General features: G+C 43.7%; 5 protein-coding genes across 5 annotated transcripts; all 5 read left to right on the top strand.

Moving 5' to 3' along the window:
* Window positions 1–680: 680 nt before the first annotated feature.
* Window positions 681–1,349, top strand: LOC307151391 (histone H1-like; the record flags this gene model as incomplete). Its single annotated transcript, XM_079859391.1, has 1 exon — window positions 681–1,349. Exon 1 carries the CDS (start codon window positions 714–716, stop codon window positions 1,347–1,349), a length of 636 nt encoding a protein of 211 aa, XP_079715517.1. The 5' UTR covers window positions 681–713.
* A 766-nt stretch (window positions 1,350–2,115) lies between these two features.
* Window positions 2,116–2,545, top strand: LOC307151752 (histone H2A-like). The gene has a single exon (XM_079859895.1). The coding sequence runs from the start codon at window positions 2,154–2,156 to the stop codon at window positions 2,538–2,540; it is 387 nt and encodes a 128-aa protein (XP_079716021.1). The 5' UTR covers window positions 2,116–2,153; the 3' UTR covers window positions 2,541–2,545.
* An 865-nt stretch (window positions 2,546–3,410) lies between these two features.
* On the top strand, window positions 3,411–3,838 carry LOC307151858 (histone H3.2-like; the record flags this gene model as incomplete). Its single annotated transcript, XM_079860061.1, has 1 exon — window positions 3,411–3,838. The coding sequence occupies one exon, from the start codon at window positions 3,411–3,413 to the stop codon at window positions 3,819–3,821; it is 411 nt and encodes a 136-aa protein (XP_079716187.1). The 3' UTR covers window positions 3,822–3,838.
* Window positions 3,839–5,141: 1,303 nt separating this feature from the next.
* Window positions 5,142–5,549, top strand: LOC307151913 (histone H4). The gene has a single exon (XM_079860160.1). The coding sequence runs from the start codon at window positions 5,184–5,186 to the stop codon at window positions 5,493–5,495; it is 312 nt and encodes a 103-aa protein (XP_079716286.1). The 5' UTR covers window positions 5,142–5,183; the 3' UTR covers window positions 5,496–5,549.
* Window positions 5,550–6,217: 668 nt separating this feature from the next.
* On the top strand, window positions 6,218–20,427 carry LOC307151582 (histone H2B-like). Its single transcript, XM_079859677.1, has 2 exons — window positions 6,218–6,650; window positions 19,409–20,427. The coding sequence occupies exons 1-2, from the start codon at window positions 6,280–6,282 to the stop codon at window positions 19,410–19,412; spliced, it is 375 nt and encodes a 124-aa protein (XP_079715803.1). The 5' UTR covers window positions 6,218–6,279; the 3' UTR covers window positions 19,413–20,427.
* Window positions 20,428–24,493: the final 4,066 nt, after the last annotated feature.

The raw sequence follows: 24,493 nt of genomic DNA on the forward strand, positions 1-24,493 counted from the left end.
TTGAATAAATATATCTTATGTAAAAAGGGACACACATATAATCCTGAAAATAATAAATGTTTTATAAAAAACAACAACTTATTTGGTGATATTTTAGATACAAATGTCATGTTGGTCAACACGGACATGTGAAATTGGCTATGTACTAAAGAAAAAATATTAAAAATAGTATGTTAATCTTTAAGAATAGTATTTTATCATATATCATGTTAACAAGAACACTTGAATTAATAACATTAAGCTTTGGAAACACATTTTGGGACATTTTTGTTCCTTATGCATCTCATCAAATGTTGCGGACACAAATGGCACCCGTTTCGTAGAATGACTCTTTTATTAACCTTTCCACTTAAACGATCTGTCAAATGTACACGCGGCTTTCCCCCGTGGTTGATGCTCGCCTTGGATTTGATCTGACGAAGGCAAAATAAACATTTCCTGTCGCGTATTTTATTCTCCAATGAAAGCTCAGAACCTCTGCTTGGTGTTCACTTTGTTTTGACTGCGCCAAACTATTTTACCACTCCAGTTTTGAACCAAATGTAAGAGAAGAAAACACACACATGAGGGGCTCGTGGACGCGCATAGAGGCCGAGCGGCCAGGTTGAGTCTATAAGGTTCTCATGTGTTATTTAAGAATGCAGCGCCGCTCGAGCGCGCCACTCATTGCTGAAAACAGAGACAGTGTTTGAAACACTGTAGATCAGAGAGAAATGGCAGAAACCGCCCCAGCACCCGCTGCTGCCGCCCCGGCTAAAGCGCCCAAGAAGAAGTCCGCTGCGAAAGCCAAGAAAGCAGGTCCAGGCGTCGGCGAGCTCATCGTCAAAGCTGTGTCCGCATCCAAGGAGAGGAGCGGCGTGTCCCTCGCCGCGCTGAAGAAAGCGCTCGCTGCCAGCGGCTACGACGTGGAGAAGAACAACTCCCGCGTCAAGATCGCCATCAAGAGCCTTGTAACTAAAGGCACACTGGTGCAGGTCAAGGGAACCGGCGCCTCGGGCTCATTCAAGCTCAACAAGCAGCAAGCCGAGACCAAGAAGAAAGCGGCTCCTAAAGCGAAGAAGCCCGCGGCCAAGAAACCCGCTGCTGCCAAGAAGCCCAAGAGCGCAGCGGCTAAGAAGCCCGCCGCCAAGAAATCGCCCAAGAAGGCCAAGAAACCCGCAGCCAAACCCGCGAAGAAGGCGACTAAGAGCCCAAAGAAGGCGACTAAGAGCCCAAAGAAGGCGACGAAGAGCCCCAAGAAGGCAAAGAAGCCAGCAGTCGCTAAGAAAGCAGCCAAGAGCCCAAAAAAGGCAAAGATCGCTAAACCTAAAGCTGCAAAGCCTAAAAAGGCAGCGCCCAAAAAGAAATAAAGTCCAATGTTTGTTTCTCAACGGCTCTTTTAAGAGCCACCCACTAACTCTGAATTAGAGCAAAACATATATCGATGATTTGTGTTACTTTTGAAAGCAAATAAATGAGATGTGACTTTTGTCCTCTTTGACTCATGCAATCTAAACAAACAATTCAAAACACCCCCGTTTGGAAAAAAGAAAAACACTCAGTAAATCACAGTGGGTGAAATTGTGTATTTTAATCATTGTTTAGAAGTACTAGACTTATTGTAAATGTATTGTAAAAGCTTCAGACAGTGATCAGTCTAAATATGTTGTACAAAAGTACAGGCAGAATATACACAGGACACTATGCTGGATAATTGTGACAATACAAACAACCCACACCCAACCAATTAGTTATTAAACTATAAGTTATAAAACTCCAATATTACAATAGGAACATAATACTGTACAGTATCAGACAGTCATTGTACCCAGAACATACAGTGTGTAAAAAGGTGTAGTACCTTTAGTAGTAACAGCATACAATATACCTTTTTGTACTTATTTAAATTTTATATAACAAACATTTATATGGTTTCATCTTTTCTGTCTTATTAAGACTTAAGTCTTAAAGGTCATTAATACGTGTGCATAATAATCGCGCCAGAAAGGGGGTTGGGCTTTGGAGGGAAGTTCAGTGATTGGTTTGAATATTTACACACTCTAAACCAATGGACGACTGCCACTTTCGTTTATATGCAGTGTGTGGAAACACGCTAGTATCATTCTGTAACTTCTGACTGAGAAGTTTGGAGTAATCGATCTAAAAAAATAATAATGAGCGGAAGAGGCAAAACCGGTGGTAAAGCCCGAGCCAAGGCTAAGACTCGCTCCTCCAGGGCGGGACTGCAGTTCCCCGTTGGCCGTGTTCACAGGCTTCTCCGCAAAGGAAACTACGCCGAGCGCGTCGGTGCCGGAGCTCCTGTTTATCTGGCGGCGGTGCTCGAGTACCTCACCGCTGAGATCCTGGAGCTGGCTGGAAACGCCGCTCGGGACAACAAGAAGACCCGCATCATCCCCCGTCACCTGCAGCTGGCGGTGCGCAACGACGAGGAGCTCAACAAACTTCTGGGCCGAGTGACCATCGCTCAGGGCGGCGTGCTGCCCAACATCCAGGCCGTGCTGCTGCCCAAGAAGACCGAGAAACCCGCCAAATCCAAATAAACAGATTGAAGTCTGGGTTACTGAAATAACGGCTCTTTTAAGAGCCACCCATGTTATCTGACAACGAGCGCTTTTCTTTGTTTATATTTACAAACGCCATAAACTCATTTGGTGAAGTGGGAAGATGACCCATCAAATCTATGTGGTTTCTCTATATCGACGATTTCATGTATAATCGTAGTTGTGCGCATGCTTGTTATAAGCGCATTATGATCCCCTGACGTGTGTTTGCTACCCAATATCTCACCTAATATTAAAATATAGTTGTTTACAAAGCCTTGATAGTTTATTTTATATATATATATATATATATATATATATAAAAATATATATATTTTATCTCAAATAAATATAAAACCCATTTGCATATCAGCTCCAGGAAAACAGAAATTGGTCATCAATGTTACTCTGGGTATTTTGCCCTTTATGCTGATTTACGGAACGTCCCCCTGTTTTACGGGACGGATGGAAACCCTATTGCGTCTCGCTGCAGTGCTTTTACACAGACTGTAAAGTGACTTTGTTCTAATCCAAAATCTGCACAAGCACTGGGAATTAAGGCGAGTATTTCAGAACACACAAGTACAACAATGTGAGTATAAAGACCAGGGAGCTTATGTACATTGTTTTATGAGCAAAGTAGTCAACGGAACAAAGCATCTCGAGCGGGAAACCCTCCACTCGTTTGAAAAGAGGAAACGCGCAGTCATTGGCTGGCACTCATGCGCAGACATCACGTATTAACTTACCAATCACAGGCCTGCATCATCGCGTCACTATGAGCTCGTGGCGGTTCAAAGCTTTAAAAGCGGGTGTTTAACGTAGAGCAGCATTTCCAGCGCAAGCAGGACAGAGAGAAAGACCGCTGCAATGGCAAGAACCAAGCAGACCGCTCGTAAATCCACCGGTGGTAAAGCCCCGAGGAAGCAGCTCGCTACTAAAGCCGCCCGTAAGAGCGCTCCGGCCACCGGCGGCGTCAAGAAGCCTCACCGCTACCGGCCCGGGACCGTGGCTCTGCGGGAGATCCGCCGCTATCAGAAGTCCACCGAGCTGCTGATCCGCAAACTGCCCTTCCAGCGGCTGGTGAGAGAAATCGCTCAGGACTTCAAGACGGACCTGCGCTTCCAGAGCTCCGCTGTCATGGCCCTGCAAGAGTCCAGCGAGGCTTATTTGGTCGGTCTGTTCGAGGACACCAACTTGTGCGCCATCCACGCCAAGAGGGTCACCATCATGCCCAAAGATATTCAGCTGGCCCGCCGCATCCGCGGAGAGCGCGCTTAAACCCGCGTCTGCGTCAACCCACAACGGCTCTTTTAAGAGCCACTTCAGTTTAAACTGAATGAGGGAATTTCTAGTGTAACATTGAAAATAACGAATATTAAACATCCGGGTCCTACGCAGCATGATATTTGATTACATTAACTTACAGGTCTGAATAATCAGAAAGGATAGTATATCGAGCTGCAACACACACACACAAAAGAGCAACGTGTACTTCTCATTCAAAAAGAAACTGGTAATACTAGAATAAGGTTTGTTAACATTATTCTTTACAGGGATAGTTCACCCAAAATTTAAAATTCTGTCAATATATACTCAGTTTCAAGTTGTTCTGACTAAACATGTATGGATGGATTTCTTCCTTCTGTTGAACACACATTTATTTTATAGAATGATGGTTACCAAACCATACCAAGCATGTGTCCTAACATGTGCTAATGTCTCCTGCCAACAACTTTAAGCACATGACTAATAGATTTTGTCAAATGTCATATGATAATACTAAACTATATATATATGTTTTAATGTTATTGTATTTTAAATGCAATTTTCTCATCTATCTATCTATCTATCTATCTATCTATCTTTACTTCACTTTACTTATTAAATGTGCTATTTATTTATTTATTTCAGTTTATAATGAAGTTAACAATAATTACTTTCCAATTTCCTATAATTTATGTAATTTTGTCATTGTATTTGAATATTTGAGCAGTACTGCTGCATAGGAATGCTTTTGTCCATTTTGAAACTGAGCCAGACAATGTTAACTTATTTGTTAATGGAATAAAACACCCAATTCAACAATTTAACCCAGTCTTTAAACTAATTACAGGACGTTTGTCATTTGTTTAATGCATTAACACCATAGACCTAGTCTATGTGTTTATGACCAGACATTAAACCCAATTTTAATGGACTTTTTTTTTTTTTTTTTTACTTAATTAACATTGATTGTTTAATATCCCTACACATACCATACATATTCATAAATGTCATCTCTGGGAGGGAAATGGGATTACATGGGTAAATAATTTTACTTTGATATTGTGATGTCATTTTGTGTCCCTCTTCGTTTAATTTGGTAAACTTTCAGAAAATCACTTTTCATTATCAACCAGTACTACTGTAATATTTGTTAAATACATTTTATGAAACTTGAATTTTATTATGAAAAAAAGGTCAGGGTTGGGATTAAATCACATGTGCTCTAGCTATATTTTGGGGGAGGGGTGTGTGTCATGTGACGCGGCACTGGTTTCTGTCAGGTCCTGTAAGCGAATGTAAAAGCCTTCCTTATAACGCACTCATTATATCTATCCGTTGTCTTTCATTGATTGACTGAGAAAATCAGAGTGAAACATGTCTGGAAGAGGCAAAGGCGGTAAAGGACTCGGGAAAGGAGGCGCTAAGCGTCACCGTAAAGTTTTGCGCGATAACATCCAGGGAATCACCAAACCCGCCATTCGTCGTCTGGCTCGCCGCGGCGGCGTCAAGCGCATCTCCGGTCTGATCTACGAGGAGACCCGCGGAGTGTTGAAGGTGTTCCTGGAGAACGTGATCCGCGATGCCGTCACCTACACCGAGCACGCCAAGAGAAAGACCGTCACCGCCATGGATGTTGTGTACGCGCTGAAGAGACAGGGACGCACCCTGTACGGCTTCGGCGGATAAACGCCTGAAACCAGGAGAAACCACACAAACCCAACGGCTCTTTTAAGAGCCACACACTCTGCCACATAAAGAGGCAATGTTTTGACTTAAGTCAATCAGAGTCAAGTATAACATTTTATCTTTATCTGAATCCAGAATCAACTCCACCAAATAACGTTTCACAGTAATAAATCGAGACAGTATCAACAGATGGCACCTAAAAGTTGAAACATTTGTTTGTGTTTCACATGCTAATCACTTTAACGAATTTTCTTTTACGAAATTAACAAAAAAGCGATTAGATCAAAATAATATTAACGTACAGTTAGCAGAAGTGAGGATGTAGAAAATGTTACACAAACTGTCAAATGAGCTTATATTTGCCCTTTTCTGTCATTTAAACATTTCAACAATAGTTTCATGACCACCCACATGACCCCAGTTTCTCTTTCCCAAACTCCCTCAATGGATTTTTAAGGGGTTTTAAAATTACTCGATGATGCAAAATATTGGAATCGCTTATTTAAAAAATAAAAAATAGAAAAACAATAATAAAAGAGCGGGAAACGAAACAACGGGGAATCTTGGGGAGTTGTGGGCGGGACTATTATTTATCCGCCTGTGATTGGCCCTCGTGATGCTTTGAGTTGTCCAATGAAGTACGAGTTTATGGGTTTGGCCTATGAAAACAGACAATCAGAGAAATCCCGTATCGCTTTGAAAATTAGCATAGGGCAGTGAATAAATACCTCTGCATCACACAAGAGGCAACATAACTTTGTCAGTCTTCTGATCTCGTATCATCATGCCTGAACCAGCAAAGTCCGCGCCCAAGAAGGGCTCAAAGAAGGCCGTCACCAAGACCACCGGTAAGGGAGGAAAGAAGCGCAGAAAGTCCAGGAAGGAGAGCTATGCTATCTATGTGTACAAAGTCCTGAAGCAGGTTCATCCTGACACCGGTATCTCCTCCAAGGCGATGGGCATCATGAACTCCTTCGTCAACGACATCTTCGAGCGCATCGCCGGTGAGTCGTCTCGCCTCGCGCACTACAACAAGCGCTCCACCATCACTTCTAGAGAGATCCAGACCGCCGTGCGTCTGCTGCTGCCCGGAGAGCTGGCCAAACACGCCGTGTCCGAGGGTACAAAGGCCGTCACCAAATACACCAGCTCAAAGTGAGTCGTGCCTGACTTCAACTACCCCAAAGGCTCTTTTAAGAGCCACCCATCTTCTCAGATGAAGAGCTTTTGTGTATTCTCTTTATTTACAGCTTTTAACTGAGAATTGATGAATCCGCAAATAAAAACTAGCAATACGGTTTCAATTTTTTGAGGGGATTTAGGCTGAGCACGTTTCATAAATCTTAATCCATCTCTTTCAGTCTGTCTCTAGTTGAAAAAAATTGAAAGTAAGGTTGTTTTTTTCCTTGCTCCTTGTGTAAATGGTCTACTCACAGCATTAACCATCTTGTGTAAATGGCATCAACACCAAACGGCAAACTTCCTTACATTTGAAACTCACTCAAATGTGCTTTACTTTTCAACAACAGGTATTCATGCCTTATCCCTTAACGCCTGAATTTATATAGCTGTATATAAATAAATAAAAAAGTTGTGTTTTTGCCTTTAAGTAGATGGTAAATAATGTTGAGATGATCAATTTCACTTTTGCACAACAAATAAATAGAAATTTTGGTATGTTGCAAATTTGCGACAACAGGCATTTAGGGTAATTTTTTTTACAAAATGGTAAAATTAATAAAACACATTTTCCCATCTCAGGTATGTAGATTTTATTCATGGCACAAAGTTGTTAGAACTTATAAACTTTAATTGACAAATTAATGAATCTTGACAACAGCAAGAAACAAAACACTCTCCTACTCCCTAACATTGACAGTAGTTTCTATACATTCCATGTTACACTCTGTTTAACTCTTTCCTTGTTTCTCCAGTGCATACATTATATATTCTTATAGTGTTATATCCTAACATGCTATTTTTTGTGAAAAATAAAAAATAATAATTTTGGCTGAAACCATCTAAATACAGCATTATTATAATATGTAGCCATTAGCCCAATCCAGCCGTTGTGGACCAATGTCGCAAATTTGCTACAAACAGAAATCTACAAAGTACGTAAAAAATATTCGTCACATGAAGCCTATATGAATAACATAGCTATAGAAGCAATCAATAAGCTGGTACATATTTTTATCTTAGCACAACTTAACTCATTTTGGCCAATTTCTCCACATTTGCGCCCTTGATATGCGGATTTTGCAAACCAAAATATTAGCTTCGGTGAACCGGATGTAGTTCCCACTCCGACCGCTCCTACGAGAAACCAGTGCGTGCAAAATGTTCCTAGGTATGTATCGAATGTGCACAAACAGGCATTGGGGGAAAACACACGCTATCTCGCCTGCAGTCTGAATGGAAGGGGGTTGTTGCAAATTCGCGACAGTGGGCGTTAAGGGGTTAAAAAAAACAAAACAATGAAAGCAAGTAATCATTGTTGAAGTTTTAAAAGAAAAAAAAAAAGTCCTAAAATAAGATGGATTTGCTGAAGTACAGACAAAATCACCATGATGTACTGACACTTTTTAAAGAGGAAATATGTTTTGTACCTTTTTAAGATTTTTTATTTTTTTTTGGTTTTATTACCATTTAAAACTCAAGTCATCAACTTTTATTTTATTGTTTAAATTTATTCAGCTGTGTGCAGATAGTGAAAAAAATGTATTTCCCTGGATTTTACGGTGGCCGAGAGAGCTCAACTGAAGAAAACACATGCAAATAGAAAAAAAAAACAAACAAAAAAAAAACACGTAAATTAAGAAAACATCTTCATCAGTTTCACAACACACGTGTGCTCCAAATAACACAACCAAATACAGAAACGCGCTGCAAATAACACAGACCACAACGGAAATGTTTCCAGGGGAACAAAATAAGTGACGAACCCGGCTGGGACATGCTTATCATAGATATAAAGGCTAGATGTCTCGTCCGCGCTGCTGGCCAATGGAGCTCGACATCCGCACACGGCGGCCATCTTACGACAGGATGCTCGCTCACTCATAACATGGTGCATGTACTTTTAAATAACCATAACTTGCTCAATTTTCTACCGATTTTCAAACGGTTTGGTTTGTTATAAACGTAAGAGATGTAGCTATTATACTGCATACATATGAATAATTATGTTCAAAATGTTTAAGCATTCAGAATTATAGCCACGTTAATAACGTTTGTAAGAAACCAAACCGTTTGTAAATCCGTCCAGATTTCAGCGAGATAAGAGGTTCTCTTACGAGAGTCCTCTCGTACTGCGTTTTTATCAAAACGCTACGGGAAAAGTCTCTTTTCACGAAATACTGAAGCAAAAAATTATCCTTAATTTTCATACATGTAAAGCGCGTTGCAGCAGTAGTCAGCTGTGGCGAGACGGCTTGCTCGCTCATTGGCTGCTCTGCGGCAACTGCATAAGCCTATCGAGCGAGGCCTGAGATGACGTCAGGCCAATGAGGGCGCTTCGCGCCCTCCTTGCCATTTCCCGCCGAGACGGGTGTGGCTAACCTCTATAAAAGGAGCTCGAAAAGGCTGATTCACTTGATTTTCATCTCTTCAGCGAAGCGCACGCATCGCTGGATCACGAGGAAGCAAGCGTCGTCTGAGGCAAGCACTTCAGCGGGACGAGCCACTTGAAGCCGCTGGCCAACGCCGCCTTCTACTGCCGTACCTGCTGCGCTTTCCGACGCATATCCTTTCATTACCTTCTACTGTTCTTGTGTGTGTGTGTGTGTGTGTTCGCCTTGCGACACTCACCCCCTAAAAGAGCTGCGTCTTTTTAAAGATGCCTTCATGCGGCTCGTGCCGAGCCCCACTCACCGAGGGAGACCACCATGTCGTCTGCGTCTCCTGTCTGGGTGAGGACCATGCAGCGCTCGCGCTCGCTGACGGCGGCTGCCCTCACTGCGAGCTTTTGCCGATGGTGACTCTGCGGACTCGCCTGGCATTCTTCTCAGAGCCTGCATTCCCCGCCGCGCTGCCGCGCCGTAAGAAGCGCCGCTCGCAGCGGGTCCCGGAACCCGCTCCAGCCCGACTAAGCTCGCCGGTTCGCCCGCCTGCTTCACCGGCTTCTCCTGAATCACTTCCTGATGCTCAGCGCCCGCAGTCTGCCGCCGCTTCATCAGAGGAAGTCGGTTCCGAGGCCGCGTCGGGGGAAAAGGATTCCTGCTCTCTGCTAGCTTCAGGCAGCGAGGACTGGGCGAGCTCTGAGGATCTCGCGCCTGCTGCCCGCAAGCCCACTACGAGAGCCAACATCGAGAGAGAGCTCATGCGAGTACTCGCGCTGGCCGCGGCGAGCCTCGGCCTCGAGTGGTCTGCACCGGAGCTCCCCTCTCGCACCCGGCTGGATGGTAGCTTCCTCCCTGGTGAGCGCACTTCTCCGGATTCAAAGCCCGCTCCTTTTCTTCCTGAGCTGCATGAAGAAGTTGCGAAGGCCTGGAACGCGCCCTTCTCTGCGCGAACGCGCTCGTCTGTGTCACCAGCATTTTCCTCCCTGGATAATGCGAAAGACCGAGGCTACCTTTCACTTCCGCCGGTGGAACAGGCGATAGCAACCCACCTTTGCCCGCCCTCTGCTGGACGGCGGACTAAACCGGTGTTGCCTTCAAAAGCCTGCCGCATGACGTCCACGCTGCTCGCGCGAATTTTCTCCGCCGCTGGGCAGGCCGCGTCAGCGCTGCACACCATGGCTACACTACAGATATTTCAGGGTGATCTCCTCCGTAAGTTGGACGAGATGGGACCTGAGGCTATCTGCATCGCGGATTTGAGGAGCGCTTCAGATCTAACACTCCGCGCTACCAAGTCTGCTGCACAAGCCATGGGAAAGTGTATGGCTTCCGCCACTGTTGCTGAGAGGCATCTATGGCTGACGCTCACGGAGATGGCTGATTCCGAGCGCAACGCGTTTCTCGACGCCCCGCTGTCTTCCGCTGGCCTTTTCGGTTCTTCTCTCTCCGAGTTCGTGGAGAGATTTACTGAAGCCCAGAAAGCGTCTCAAGCCTTCAAGCACTTCCTCCCGAAGCGCTCCGGTTCTGCAGCGAGTCGTGGAAAACAGACTCAGCGGAGCTCTCAGCCTCAGCCCCCGCCTTCGGCCGCATCCTCACAGCAGCGACAGCAGCGCAGCTCCAGGCCCCGCTCTCGCTCTAACAGCCAACGCCCCGCTCCGCGCGGGCCGCGATCGAGGATTGTGGTGAAGCCGGAAGCCCCGAAGAAGTCCTAGCACGCCTAGGAAAGCGCAGGTGTGTGAGTCCCGCTGCGGCCGGTCTCTCACCCAAGCGCGCCGCTGTTTCAGTCCCAAGACTTGCGACTGTTCCAGCGTTTTCTGCAAGATGCAAGCCCGCTCAGCCGCCCGCTTGCCTGCACACAAAAGCCGTTTTTACGGCTACCCAGATATATCCCGAAAAGAGTGTATTTTCTGGTGTCCCGGCCACGGCCGATGGTGCTATAAGTGTAGTGTCGATGCCCACTCCTCAGTGCCCATCTCTACACACAAGCACAGCCCTACACTTAGGGCTCGCGCACATAAAATCGACTCAGGTCGATTGCGCTTCCAACATAGTGAAAGTGCCCGCACAAACACTATGTCTCACACACCACAGGCTCTCTGTAAAAACGAGACCTGTGCGCGCTCGCTCTGCTCAGTCAGACAGCGCGCCCAAAGCAGTGAATGTGCCCGCTTCCCACCCACATTTACTCGCAAACATGAGTCCCACGGGACCCGCTCAGCCCTCCCTCACTCAGTCAAGCGCTGTAGTAAGGTCGAGGACGAGCGCTCTGCCCGCTGTAATAAGCGCGCCCCCCGCCTCGAATGCCACAGGCATAATGCCTACGTTAGTGCCCCCCGAAGCGCCTCTGTCACACGGCGAACAGAGCGCGCTTCGCATCCAGCCCTTAGCCAGCCATGCAGAAGCATGGGCAGTGCTTCCAGGGGTTTCGGACTGGGTGCTAGGCATTATAAAGAGAGGCTTCTCGCTACAGTTTTGTCGACGCCCTCCCCGCTTCACAGCGCGCGTCCAAACTACGGTGGTTTCAGAAGTAGCACACCTACTTCGCGCCGAAATATCAAAACTGATAAGCAAAGGGGCGATAGAGCGTGTTCCCCGAGCTCAAAGCGAAGGGGGACTATACAGCAGATACTTTCTAGTCCCCAAAAAGGACGGAGGTATCAGACCCATTCTGGATCTAAGACGGCTAAACAGAGTATTAGTGAAACGCAGTTTCAAAATGCTCACGACCAGCAAAATTCTCGCGCATGTTCGCCGAGAAGACTGGTTCATGTCGATAGATCTGAAGGACGCGTATTTTCAAATACAGATAGCGTCACATCACAGGCGATACTTGAGATTCGCCTTCGAGGGTCAGACATACCAGTATACAGTCCTGCCCTTCGGCTTGTCCCTGGCACCTCGTACATTTACGAAATGCATGGACGCAGCGCTCGCTCCCCTCAGACTCAGAGGCATGCGAGTGCTGAACTATTTGGACGACTGGTTGATCCTAGCTCAATCACGATCTCAGCTCGTGGAGCACAGAACCATTTTACTCGATCACCTCGAGAATCTTGGTATCACGGTCAATTGGGCGAAGAGTTCACTGAACCCCAGTCAAACGATTTCGTTTCTGGGTATTGTTCTGGACTCGCAGTCTATGACGGCGCGGCTGTCACCACAGCGCGTGCTGCACATTCAGCGCGCGGCGAAGTTTTTCCGCCGCGGCGTTTTCACCCCGCTCAGGAAGTTTCAAAGGATGCTGGGTCTCATGGCCTCAGCATCATCAGTTCTCCAGCTGGGCTTGCTCCGCATGCGCCCGCTGCAGTTCTGGTTGAAAGCGCGAGTGCCGCGCGGAGCGTGGGTGTCCGGCCGGTTACGCCTCAAGGTCAATCAAAGCTGTGTGACAGCACTGATACCTTGGTTGGCGGAAGGCTGGTACCAATCAGGTGTAAGCCTGGGGACTTCCTCGAGAGTGAGGATGGTGTCGACAGACGCATCCACCTCGGGATGGGGAGCGCTGCTCGAGGGCAGACCGTTCTTCGGCCTGTGGTCGGAACGAGAAAAGCTCCAACACATCAACTGCCTGGAAATGCTGGCAGTGCACAACGCGCTGACGCGTTTTTGTCCCCATATCAAGGACCAACACGTCGTAGTCCGTTCGGACAACACGGCCGTGGTGTCCTATATAAATCGCCAGGGCGGTCTGAAATCCACATCCCTGTACAGGCTGGCGAAACGCCTCCTAATATGGGCTCAGCACAATTTGCGCTCGCTGAGGGCAGTGCACGTGCCTGGGCTCCAGAATGTGGGCCCAGACAGACTGTCCAGGAACAACATTCCCCTGGGCGAATGGTCTCTACACCCACAAACAGTCCGGCTGCTGTGGGAGAGATTCGGCAGAGCGGAGGTCGACCTATTCGCGTCCCGCGAAAACGCTCATTGCCCCGTGTTCTTTTCCAAGAACGACAGCGCGCTGTCCCAGATGTGGCCGCGCTGCCCGCTATACGCTTTCCCCCCCGTCTCCCTCCTGCCACAGGTGTTAGAGCGGGTCAGGGAAACAGAATGCCCAGTGCTGCTTGTAGCACCGTTCTGGAAGAACCAAGCATGGTTTCCAGTCCTGATGCAGCTAGCAGACTTCGCTCCATGGCCAGTGCCATTGAGGAGAGATCTCCTCTCGCAGGCCGGGGGCTCGATTTGGCACCCACACCCGGAGCTGTGGTCCCTTCATGTGTGGGCGCTCAACGGATATCCGTTGACCTCGCAGAGGGAGTAATAAATACCATCACTCAGGCCAGAGCGCCGTCGACTCGGCGGCTTTATGCCTCAAAGTGGTCGGTTTTCTCCGGCTGGTGTACAGCTCGGAGCCTATCACCTCTCGATTGTGAGGTGACGGAGGTTCTCTCCTTCCTACAGGAGCTGTTGGGTAAGGGTAGATCCCCTTCCACGCTCAAAGTTTACGTGGCGGCTATTACAGCGTTCTCCGGATCGACGCTGGGTCAGTCACTAGGAAGGAACGATTTAGTCATCCGCTTCCTCAGGGGAGCTAGGAGGCTGAATCCACCCAGACCTCCTTCAGTTCCTATGTGGGACCTTTCTACAGTCTTGGCGGCCATGAAAGATGCCCCTTTCGAGCCTGTCCAATCTATTAGCCTCAAACATTTGTCTTTCAAAACAGTGTTTTTGATGGCTCTCGCTTCGGTGAAGCGCATAGGCGACCTGCACGCGCTCTCCGTGAGCCCAGCGTGCTTAGAGTTTGGACCTAATGACTCTAAAGTCATACTCAAACCTAAGCATGGCTATGTGCCAAAGTCCCTCAACACGCCGTTTCGGGCTCAGGTTATCTCCCTGTCTGCCCTGCCGGGGTCAAGTGAGGAAGGGGACTCAAGTTTTCTTTGCCCTGTTAGGGCTTTAAGAGCTTACGTGTCCCGCTCCGCTGTCTTCAGACAGACTGAGCAGCTCTTTGTCTCGTTCAGTGGACGTTCCAAGGGAATGGCTGTTTCGAAACAGAGCTTATCCAGATGGATAGTTGACGCCATAGCGCTGGCTTATACTGTCAAGGGCATTCAGTGCCCGTTGGGAGTCAGAGCGCACTCCACGAGGGGCGTTGCCTCCTCGTGGGCTTGGTCCAGCGGGATTTCCTTACAGGATATATGTACGGCGGCAGGCTGGGCCTCGCCCTCTACATTTATCAGGTTTTACAACCTAGAAGTTCCCGCCTTGCAGGCTAAGCTACTATCGGTGTAATCGATTCAGCTGTCTAACTAGAACACTGAAATCGCATGCGCAACGCGCTACCGACTGTCTTAGGGGCAGAATTGTGTAAGACCCACATTTCCCACATTCAGTTCAGGTTCCCCACCCTGTCTATGTGATGTCATATTCGCGTCTGCTGGCGCGACCATATAAGGACGGAGGGAATCCCCCTCTTGTCTCTAGACTCTCTCTGTGAGGTCATGTTTACGTCTGCGGACGTTACAGTTTAGGGAATTAAGGTCCCCCATCCCTTATTCCCGGATTCTTTGTGAGTCTATCTGGTGATTATGCACTGTACATCTGGCTTAGCTTCCAGTGATCGGTGTTTTTATCCCAGCACGCACGGCGTTTTACAAGGGGTTCCCGTAGCGTTTTGATAAAAACGCAGTACGAGAGGACTCTCGTAAGAGAACGTACTCGGTTACTAACGTAACCTCGGTTCTCTCTAGAAGAGGGAACGAGTACTGCGTTCTCTGCCGTGCGTACGGTTCACTCTGGTTCGCTTCGGCTATGAAAATCAAGTGAATCAGCCTTTTCGAGCTCCTTTTATAGAGGTTAGCCACACCCGTCTCGGCGGGAAATGGCAAGGAGGGCGCGAAGCGCCCTCATTGGCCTGACGTCATCTCAGGCCTCGCTCGATAGGCTTATGCAGTTGCCGCAGAGCAGCCAATGAGCGAGCAAGCCGTCTCGCCACAGCTGACTACTGCTGCAACGCGCTTTACATGTATGAAAATTAAGGATAATTTTTTGCTTCAGTATTTCGTGAAAAGAGACTTTTCCCGTAGCGTTTTGATAAAAACGCAGTACTCGTTCCCTCTTCTAGAGAGAACCGAGGTTACGTTAGTAACCGAGTACGATTTGTGTGCGTGCTGCTCACTCACCTTAACCCTTTAGGCGCCAGAGGTTTTTTCCTAAAACGTTCGATTTTGACATCTTAATTTCAAAAGGCTATATCTTAAAAGTGATAAAAGATAGAGACTTTCTGTAAATTAGAGAACTATTAAGGATGACCCAAAGTTTATGTAGGGATTACATTTTCCCATCTAATTTGCATATTATGACGTCATATGGTGGCCGCCATCTTGGATTATAAAATTTGTATGGTTTTTGTTGATGTTTATTTGGTTGTTTGTTTTTTTTAGCTGACAAAGACACACACATCACAAGGACATGAACACAAAAAAAGAACACATATTGTGTACACTACTAAATGGTCAGGGAAATAGATAGTAAATCAACAGTGTAATAAATGGCAGACAAAAACAATTGTTGCAGGGCTTTTGCTGTAGAGATAATGACTCCCTATTCATCCAGGTGACATTTCTTGTAGTGTTTCATGGTGTGGTCTTGCGATAGACTATGCATAATAGCCCCTCTGCCCCGTGTCACATCACCTCTTCTCCTGCTACGATAAAATGGCTCACTTGCACACTAGCTCCGCTTTTGTTCGCACTGATTCAATGCGCTCTAGCTCGAAGATTTTGTATAGAAGCATGACTTTTTTTTGAGTCGGGGATGAAGTATGACATGTCTGCCAACTAGTGGAGGGGAGGTTGAACGAAATTTGACACCCTATTTGACAAAATCGGCCGTTTTATTCAGTGCCGCATCTTGTCGAGTAAACTCGACCGTGGCGCCCAGAGGGTTAATTCACAGAGCCCTGTCCTAAGATGGCCGCCGGTGATGCCGGAAGTGACTCCGCCTTAAGACATCTAGCCTTTATATGATATCTATGATGCTTATTGCTCATGAGCATCCCTATGCCCTGCTCCCTTCGAAGGGCAGACGGCAGAGCCCTTGAAGTGGGACTTTGGAGTGAGCAGGGCACTAGTGTGCCATTATGTAGCCGTTTGGATCACACTTGATGAAGGGAGCAACGAAAGACAATGTAATTTCCTCATTATTTTCACCTGGGATGTTCCCATGACAACGGCAGCACGGTGTCCATGTTAGCATAACGGTTGCAAATATATATATATATATATTTATATTTATTTATTTATTTATTTTTTACAAAAAAGCTCTTATATGCTCCGCGTTATAAATATGCATTATATATCTGTGTGTGAGTGTCTCAACTTTAGAATTTTGGACCCTACATTACCTAACATTTCTTAAAAAACTTTTCTTTATGAAAATTTAAACATAACATGAAAAAAAAAAAATGTGTACAGTGTAACGGATGTATAGATTAATATCTTTCCCTCATGTTCTTTTTCTTTATCTTTTTTATTGACTTATTTTAGTTTTCAGCTCATTGTTCTTTTCTCATTTGTATTCTGATGCCATTGAACATATTGTTAATACATTTTGTATATTGTATACAAGTTGTATGTCATAAAAAATGTAATCTCTGTATGTTTTGCAAAAAAAAAAAAAAAAAAAGTTAAAGGGGTGGTATAATGCCCTTCTCACAAGATGTAAAATAAGTCTCTGATGCCCCCAGAGTGTGTATGTGAAGTTTTAGCTCAAACAGATATTTTTTATATAGCATGTTAAAATTGTCACTTTTTGAGGGTTAGCAAAAATGCACTGTTTTTGTGTCTGTTCCTTTAAATGCAAATGAGCTGCTGCTCCCGGCACAGGGGGCGGAGCTTCAATAACTCTTGTCCTTAGCAGCTTCGATTACCTCACACACACATGCACTGAAAATTTCAAACACTTTTAGCCTTTTATGTTCAAACCGGAGTCAGACAATGATGGAGAGACTCAAGAAGAAGTGACAACATGTAGAAGCAACAGGACATTTCTGAATGGTTAGTTGATGAATTTATGCAGCTTATGTGTAGTTATCTTCTAGGCATTGATTAGCATATTCTGTCTTGATAATCTATAAACTGTGTTCTGGGGGCGGGGTTTATGTAAATTCTAGGGTTGGTGATGTCACTAACCCGGGAGGAATGTGGTGTAGTCTCTACCAGCCGTTTGTTGTAGTCCTTAAAGCTACACTGTGTGATTTTTACCCCATCTAGCGGTGAAATTGTATATGACTACCCAATGAATTTTAGTTTCTGTTCCTCTCAATTCCGAGGGCGTTTTAACTCCTACGGTGGCCGTATTATTCCAAGATTAACATGGCTTCCAGTTATCACTTCGTCCATGACAATAATAAACAATACGTCTAAAATGAATAAAACTACAGGACAGATGTCAGGAGGTAAACGTCACCCTTGGAATCGGCTATCCCAGCATAATCAGATTAGGCTAACGTTACAATGTGTACAAAGTAAAAGCTATTAAAAATAACTAAAACGTTCAGTGTCCTTTTTTATATAGCTTAAAAAAGTGCGCCTTTAAAACTATTCATCACCTGTGATCCGTCGCAGCACAGATTTATGTTACAAGGTAAACAATACTTTTTCACCATTGACGCAAGGATGAAGTTATACTAGAGGTCGATCTGGCGTTATGCACAACCATGCTATGTTTAGACAAGCAACTATAAAACTTCGAATTTACACAAATGAATTACAACAGGGAATTATGAATTACCTGTCGAGAAGAAAGCAGGCAACCTCGGCGTCCGTTTTAAAATCTTTTCTCCTCATGAGCTCTTTCCATCTGGGAAAAGTTACTCCAATATTGACTATGGTCTTGCTGATTTGTCTGTCGCGTTGACGTTTTAATTCTCTCTTTCAAATGTGAGTACGCACACACACACACACACACACACCACACTATCTTTCAAATCTGCCGGCACTCGCGAGCTCGCGAGTAATCTCCCCCTCGCATTCGTCACGGTGTCACTGAGTGAAAAACGCAAAAGGCGAAGCTTGAATTTTCAGGCATGTCCCTCTTTGGCTAATGTAGTTTCAAGATGGAGGGGCAACATGGCGACCGGCATTCGAACCCCTTACCCGTATGTACTTTTAATGGCAGATTATAAACTTAAGAGAATACTTTATTACTTGAAAGAAGTAAATATACATTAATGAGCACATATATTTTTGAAAGAACTAAGTGTTTTTTGCTAAGAATCAACTAAAAAAGTTACACAGTGTAGCTTTAAAAAGTGATTTCTTTAAAAGCAAATATCTCCCTTTGCTTTGAACTTTGAGCGTTGTAACTTTGCAGATGTTGTTTATGCTCAAACAGCAACATTACACACTAGAGAAGTGAAATCATAATCAACCACCCCTTTAAAACATGATTAAGTAGATTAAGGCCTACTCCTGTCTTAATTTAAACCCTGTCTGGGAAACCTGGGAAAGGTATTCTTGCCACTATATCTTATGGCTTCCTAAAGACAAGTTTATAGGTAAATAAAATATTAATAATAAAAATATAATGATTATCAAAACACATTTTAAATATAATGTAGTAATTTTATTATAGCACTCATGTTGTTGAGCTGTAGAGGTGAAGGACCTCTGTTTTCTGGCGTTCGAGGGGTGCACATGGGTCAAAGACGAGACGTCAACATTTTGGTGTCCGCATCAAATTAAATTTACAGAAGTCATTTGATAAAAAAAATAAAAATAAAATAAAAAAAAAACGTTAAATGCAAGTAAAGTGTCTACTTTAATATTTCAAATAACTTTTGTGAAAATGAAATGGCAACATATGGGGTAAATTATGTTCCAAAGTGTAAAATTGTCATTGCATTTGAATGTGAATGACATTTTAGTGGGTGTCTACTGTAAATCATGGTAAAAATGTATGATAGTCATTATTTTTTGGTCAAAACAATATAAAATTAAACAGGACACATAATAATGTGCAGAAAAAAAAAAAAAAAAAAAAAAAAAAAAAAAACTAAATTTACAGCTGTATTACACTTTTTTATTTATTTATTTTTTTTTATTTTTGGGATGCTTCAATGTCTTTGACCCACTTGTGTATGCCGAGCCTACAAAATTATCTGATGACAGTAAAATCATTTATTAGGCCTGGGTCCTCTCTATTGTGTCAATATCAAATAAAGGAATGATGTTACCATTAAAGGAAAGAATATAAATACAAAATACATTGTTTGACATTAAAGGGATAGTTCACCCAAAGAGGAAAATTCTGTCATCATCTGCTAAACGATTGAATGTAAATGTAATGAGTTTGCCAGCTTGAGATATTGTTGACATTGAGTAATTGTCATAATATGAAATTGCTTTGTTTTAGGTGAACCATATGAGATGCTGGAGAACCACCCTGACTGGAAGCCGTCTTTGCTGTTGGGCCACAGCGATGTCCAGGCGACAGACCACGAGAGGTTTGAGCGGTATACAAAGCACAAGGTGAGGGCAGACTGGCAACCAGAGGAGCCGAGGGGCAAAGAGAGGAGAGCATCCACAGAGCATCCGCCGCCCCACCAGGACGCTGAGCACCCTGAACTGAGTGGTGAGGAATGTGCACTCTTGTATGCACAGTTGTCTCCACTGGTGCACTGGCCAGACAGAGAAAATTTGTTGGTCAGTATGCCCCACCAGTTTGTGGGGGCGTTTGGAAAGCATGTTGCTGCTATTGTGAATTGTTTCGAGATTTTCATAGTAAGACCATCAAATCTCCAGGCAAGGGCGCAGACTTTTTCACAATACAAACACAACCACTCACTGAAATATCTGACTGTCATCACACCACAAGATGCAATTTCTTTCATCTCGAAAGGGTGGGGTGGGCGCAGCAGTGACAAACTAATAACAGAGCGTTGTGGTGGTACTGGTTGACATTGTGTTGGCTGATCGTGGATTTAATGTCAGGGAAAGTGTAGGTATGATGTGTGCTGAAGTGAAAATATCTGCATACACAAAGGGTTGTGCACAGCTAGATGCTAAGGATGTGGAAGAGACTAGGCCATTGCACATCTTCGAATACATGTGGAGAGAGTAATTGGTGTTGTGCGCAACAAATACAAGATTTTGCATTCTAAAGTCCCCATCAGCATGGCTCTCCCCTGTGAGGAGGAAGACATAGCATTTTTGGACAAAATTGACACTGTTTGCTGTGCTTTAACAAACATGTGCCCAACTGTTGTTTGACTGTGCCTGCTGTGACTTGTGCTGTCTAAGGATGAATTGCATCCAAAATAAAAGTTTTTGTTTACATAATTATACACAGTACACACGTATATTATTATGTGTATATATAAATACACACATACATACATGCATGTATATATTTAATAAATATTTGCATAATGTACTACTGTGTATCTGAGATTGTTAATTGTTATTTTTTATTTTTTATTAAACTGTGTATATTTCTCTGCTCATATAAAACACTTACAACAATTTCATATGACTTAACTGTGTTTATTTAGACAAATGTTATGTATGAATACAATTATATAGTTAGGGATGCAGAAAAACCACAATTGTTTATAAATATATTGCAAATATACACTGTAAAAATTTTCCAGGATTTCACAAGATATAACTGTAATATTTCACAGTTAATTACATTATTACCACTTCACAGGCTTTAACTGTGATAATTCACAATATAATACCGTATTTAGACTTGTACTGTGAAAATAATGCAGGCGCGGGGCTTTTACAAGAAACTACTGTGAATTCCGTCTTTTTTGAGTGGCAACTGCGGCAGCGTCATCAGAACGTCATCAGAGCTCTCTGATCTACGTGGTCTCATTCGGTGGATTCAGACAGCGGTAAGTGTTTAAATGTCAAACTTTATCAATTTGATGACTGTTTTTTATATGATAGTGCACATAATTTAAAAGTATTAACCAAATTAGCGTTAGTTGTAGGTTCTGTTGTCATGTTTTTGTAACTTAGCTGGAGCAGACTCGCGTCGACGTTTAAGCGCGCAAATTTGAATGAAAAGACGTTGGTTGTAGTGTTAATTATACCATATTAAGTTAACTGTGAGATGTCTGATTAGATACACCGTCGAACATTTAACTTTAGCTTTGCTTAAAGCTTATCTTAGTTACTCTAACAGCGTTCTCTCTTTTCCCACAGCATTTTCTACATTGACCGACGAGAAATAAAGTTATAAGGTAAGATGTGGCCTTAATGTGGGTATTATGACAGTTATTATCAACTAGATAAATTATGGTGTTGTGGATTTGGGCAAAGGTGGATTAAATTCATCTCAAATTAGTAACTTTATAATATTCTTCCCTGCTGTGTGTGTGAAACGGAGCAACCGTTGTCTGTCTCGTCAACAGAAAAATGAAGTGCGCATGTCCATGTATTTTTTTTTTTTATTATCTTGTCTCTGGAATTTTCCACTGCCAAAATAAATGTTTTGCGCGGCAGTTTTCCCGCTGTTAGACCAAGGTGCACTTATCTGTGTTTTGCCAGTACATTAATGTTGGTTATAACTAGACAGTCCAAAGTAATTGCAGTGATTTGTATCTGTAGGATATACGTTTGTAATTATTGTCTTTTAATCGTCATCTGGTAATGGTGTTTGTATATACAACTTAAATACAAACCGTATAGTTTAGTTTCCAGTAGCCTACAGGGTGGTGGTGTAGCTTTCTAGCTACACTACACACTGTTCATTTTAAAGTTAATAACCCGAGTAACTTAGTCCTTAATAGATTCTATATTTTCACATTTATCTTTAACTAATGTGTATATATTGTTCATTACTTTTTATGTGGTTCAGTAGTGTTTAGTAATTTAGGTGTGGGTGATCCAAATACAGTATGTTGGTGTTATAAGGGCAATCTGCTAGCTACATCCAAAATTGCTAGTTTAAAAAAGCCCTGTATTTAGTTTTTCTCAACTGAAGAACACAATGTTCAACTGTAAATTCAGTTTATGTGAGCATGTGTCTGAGACTGTTAGTGAGTTTATTCAACACTCAAAGCTGCATAGCAATGCTCCTAACTTTAAGTACAATTGCGGTGTGCCTGAATGCTCTAGGATGTATCGCAAAGCACATATTTTGACAACTCATATGTATAGAGAGCATAAAGGGCTTGGATCATCTGTGCGACCTTGCAAGCAATTTGAGACTCCCTTAAAATGTGTTGCTCCGTTTTGTACAGTTGCATGTGACACCGTAAGCTCCCTCATCAAGCATTTGAAGTCACACATACATGAGGGATTAGAAATCAAATGCCCAGTCAGAGGTTGTGATTGCAGCTTTACAGTTGCATCCACTTTAGCCTCACATTTTTCAAGGAAACACAAAAATCTAGATCACACCTTGTTAGATGTGTCCGATCCTGCTGAGCCTAGTAGTCTGCATAGTCAGCCATGTTCTGATACTTCTGTTGTGGATGATAATGAGCCAGAGGGGCATTTTGCTGTAGATGAAACTCTCTATTTGCAAAACCTTGCCCTTCTGTATCTTAAATTACAAGGAAAGTTATTGCTACCAGCCAGTACCATACAGACAATCATTGAGGACTTTCAAAATGCCCATGAAATTGGCTTATCACATTCCCTTATGATCTTAACTAAGAAACTGAAAGAAATTGGAATCCAAGAGGACACTATAAGCAACATCATTGATGAAATGAACAGGGATGATCTTCTTAAGATGTGTAACAGGGACATTTTGAGTACAGACCAAAAAAGGAAGGGTTTTTTTAAAACCAGTTTCAACTATGTTGAGCCTGTGCCTTTTCTTTTGGGCAGTGATGAAAATGGTAAAGAGTGCTTTTCCCAGTATATTCCCATCCATGAGACGTTAGCTACACTTTTCAAAAGTGAGTCTGTAAGAGAACAATATGTCGCCACACATTTGCAACCAGCTACTGAAAATATAATTCAGGATGTGAGAGATGGAGAGGGATTTAAGGGCAATCAGCTGTTGAAAACAGAGCCTTCCTCTGTTGGTGTGATCCTATATCAAGATGCTTTTGAGGTTGTGAATCCACTTGGTTCAGGGAAAAAAAAACACAAGGTTTTAGCTGTTTACATGACCCTGACTGACATTTTGCCTCACAATAGATCCACAATAGATCAAATGCAACTTGTCCTCCTATGTAGGGAGAAAGATTTTAAATACTTTGGCATGAACAAAGTTTTTGAACCATTGATCACTGACCTCAAACTTCTAGAGGAAGGAGGTTTTTTGACAAATGATGGCAGAGTTGTAAAAGGAGCTTTACTCGCCATTTCAGGAGACAACCTGGGATCACATTGCATTGGGGGATTTGTTGAAAACTTCAGTCGGGCAAGCCATTTCTGCCGCTATTGTGAGATTGACAGAAATGCATTCATGAATGAACCATACACGTGTGGGACTTCAAGAACTGCACAATCCTATCAAAGTCATTTGCAAGGTTTAGACACCAGTGCTACTGCTACAGTTTGCGGCATCAAGATGGACTCTCCTTTTAACCAGCTTAATTATTTTCATGTTTGCCAGCCAGGGCTCCCGCCATGTCTGGGGCATGACTTGTTTGAGGGTATTGTGTCTTATGACCTTGCCTTGTTTGTTGGTCACTTGGTTCAGGAGAAGCACTTTACCTACTTACAATTAAACAGATGTAAAAATCAATTCAAATATCAAGGAAATGATGCCAGCAGCAAACCAGCAGACATGTCTCCTGTTAGTGAACGCTTAAGTGGACATGCAGTTCAAAACTGGTGCTTTCTGAGGTTGCTACCTCTTTTTGTGGGTGACAGAATTAAAGATCCTTCTGAAAATGAAGTATGGCAACTCATTCTGCAGCTGAGAGAGATTGTGGAGCTTGTTTGTGCACCAACCATTACAACAGGCCAAGTGGCATATCTTAAAGTCCTTATTGAAGAATATATCTTCAGTCGTCAAAGGCTTTTCCCTGCCAGTCCATTAAAACCCAAGCATCACTATCTGTGCCATTACCCAGAGCTGATTCTTCACTTTGGCCCACTTATACGCCTGTGGACGTTACGGTTCGAGAGCAAACACACCTTCTTCAAGCAGTGTGCTAGGAAATTGCACAACTTTAAGAATCTTTGCAAAACTCTTGCAGAAAGACACCAACTATTGCAAGCCTACCTGAGTGCAGGCAGACTCTTTCCTTCAGATGTGCATGTTGATAAGGGTACAGAGTTTTATGTGAGTGATTACAACGACAGGATCAGGGCTTCAGTAGCTGGTCAAAATTTTGAGTCACAGTCTGCAGTAGCTTGCAATGAGGTCACAGTGAAAGGCACAGTATACCGAAAGGGGATGTGTGTTTTGCTTGAGAGTACTGATAGAGAACTTTCTGTGGGAAAGATTAATCTTATCATTGCTCTTAATGAGTCTGTGCAGTTTGTGACTCAGAAACATACTTTTGTGAAGCTGAGCGACATG

Source organism: Squalius cephalus (genome assembly GCF_949319135.1).
Source record: "Squalius cephalus genome assembly, chromosome: 23".
Taxonomy (NCBI): Eukaryota; Metazoa; Chordata; class Actinopteri; order Cypriniformes; family Leuciscidae; genus Squalius; species Squalius cephalus.

Bases quoted from the DNA above. Each gene is read 5' to 3' on its own strand.
- LOC307151913 (XM_079860160.1), top strand. From the start codon at position 5,184: ATGTCTGGAAGAGGCAAAGGCGGTAAAGGACTCGGGAAAGGAGGCGCT.
- LOC307151752 (XM_079859895.1), top strand. From the start codon at position 2,154: ATGAGCGGAAGAGGCAAAACCGGTGGTAAAGCCCGAGCCAAGGCTAAG.
- LOC307151582 (XM_079859677.1), top strand. From the start codon at position 6,280: ATGCCTGAACCAGCAAAGTCCGCGCCCAAGAAGGGCTCAAAGAAGGCC.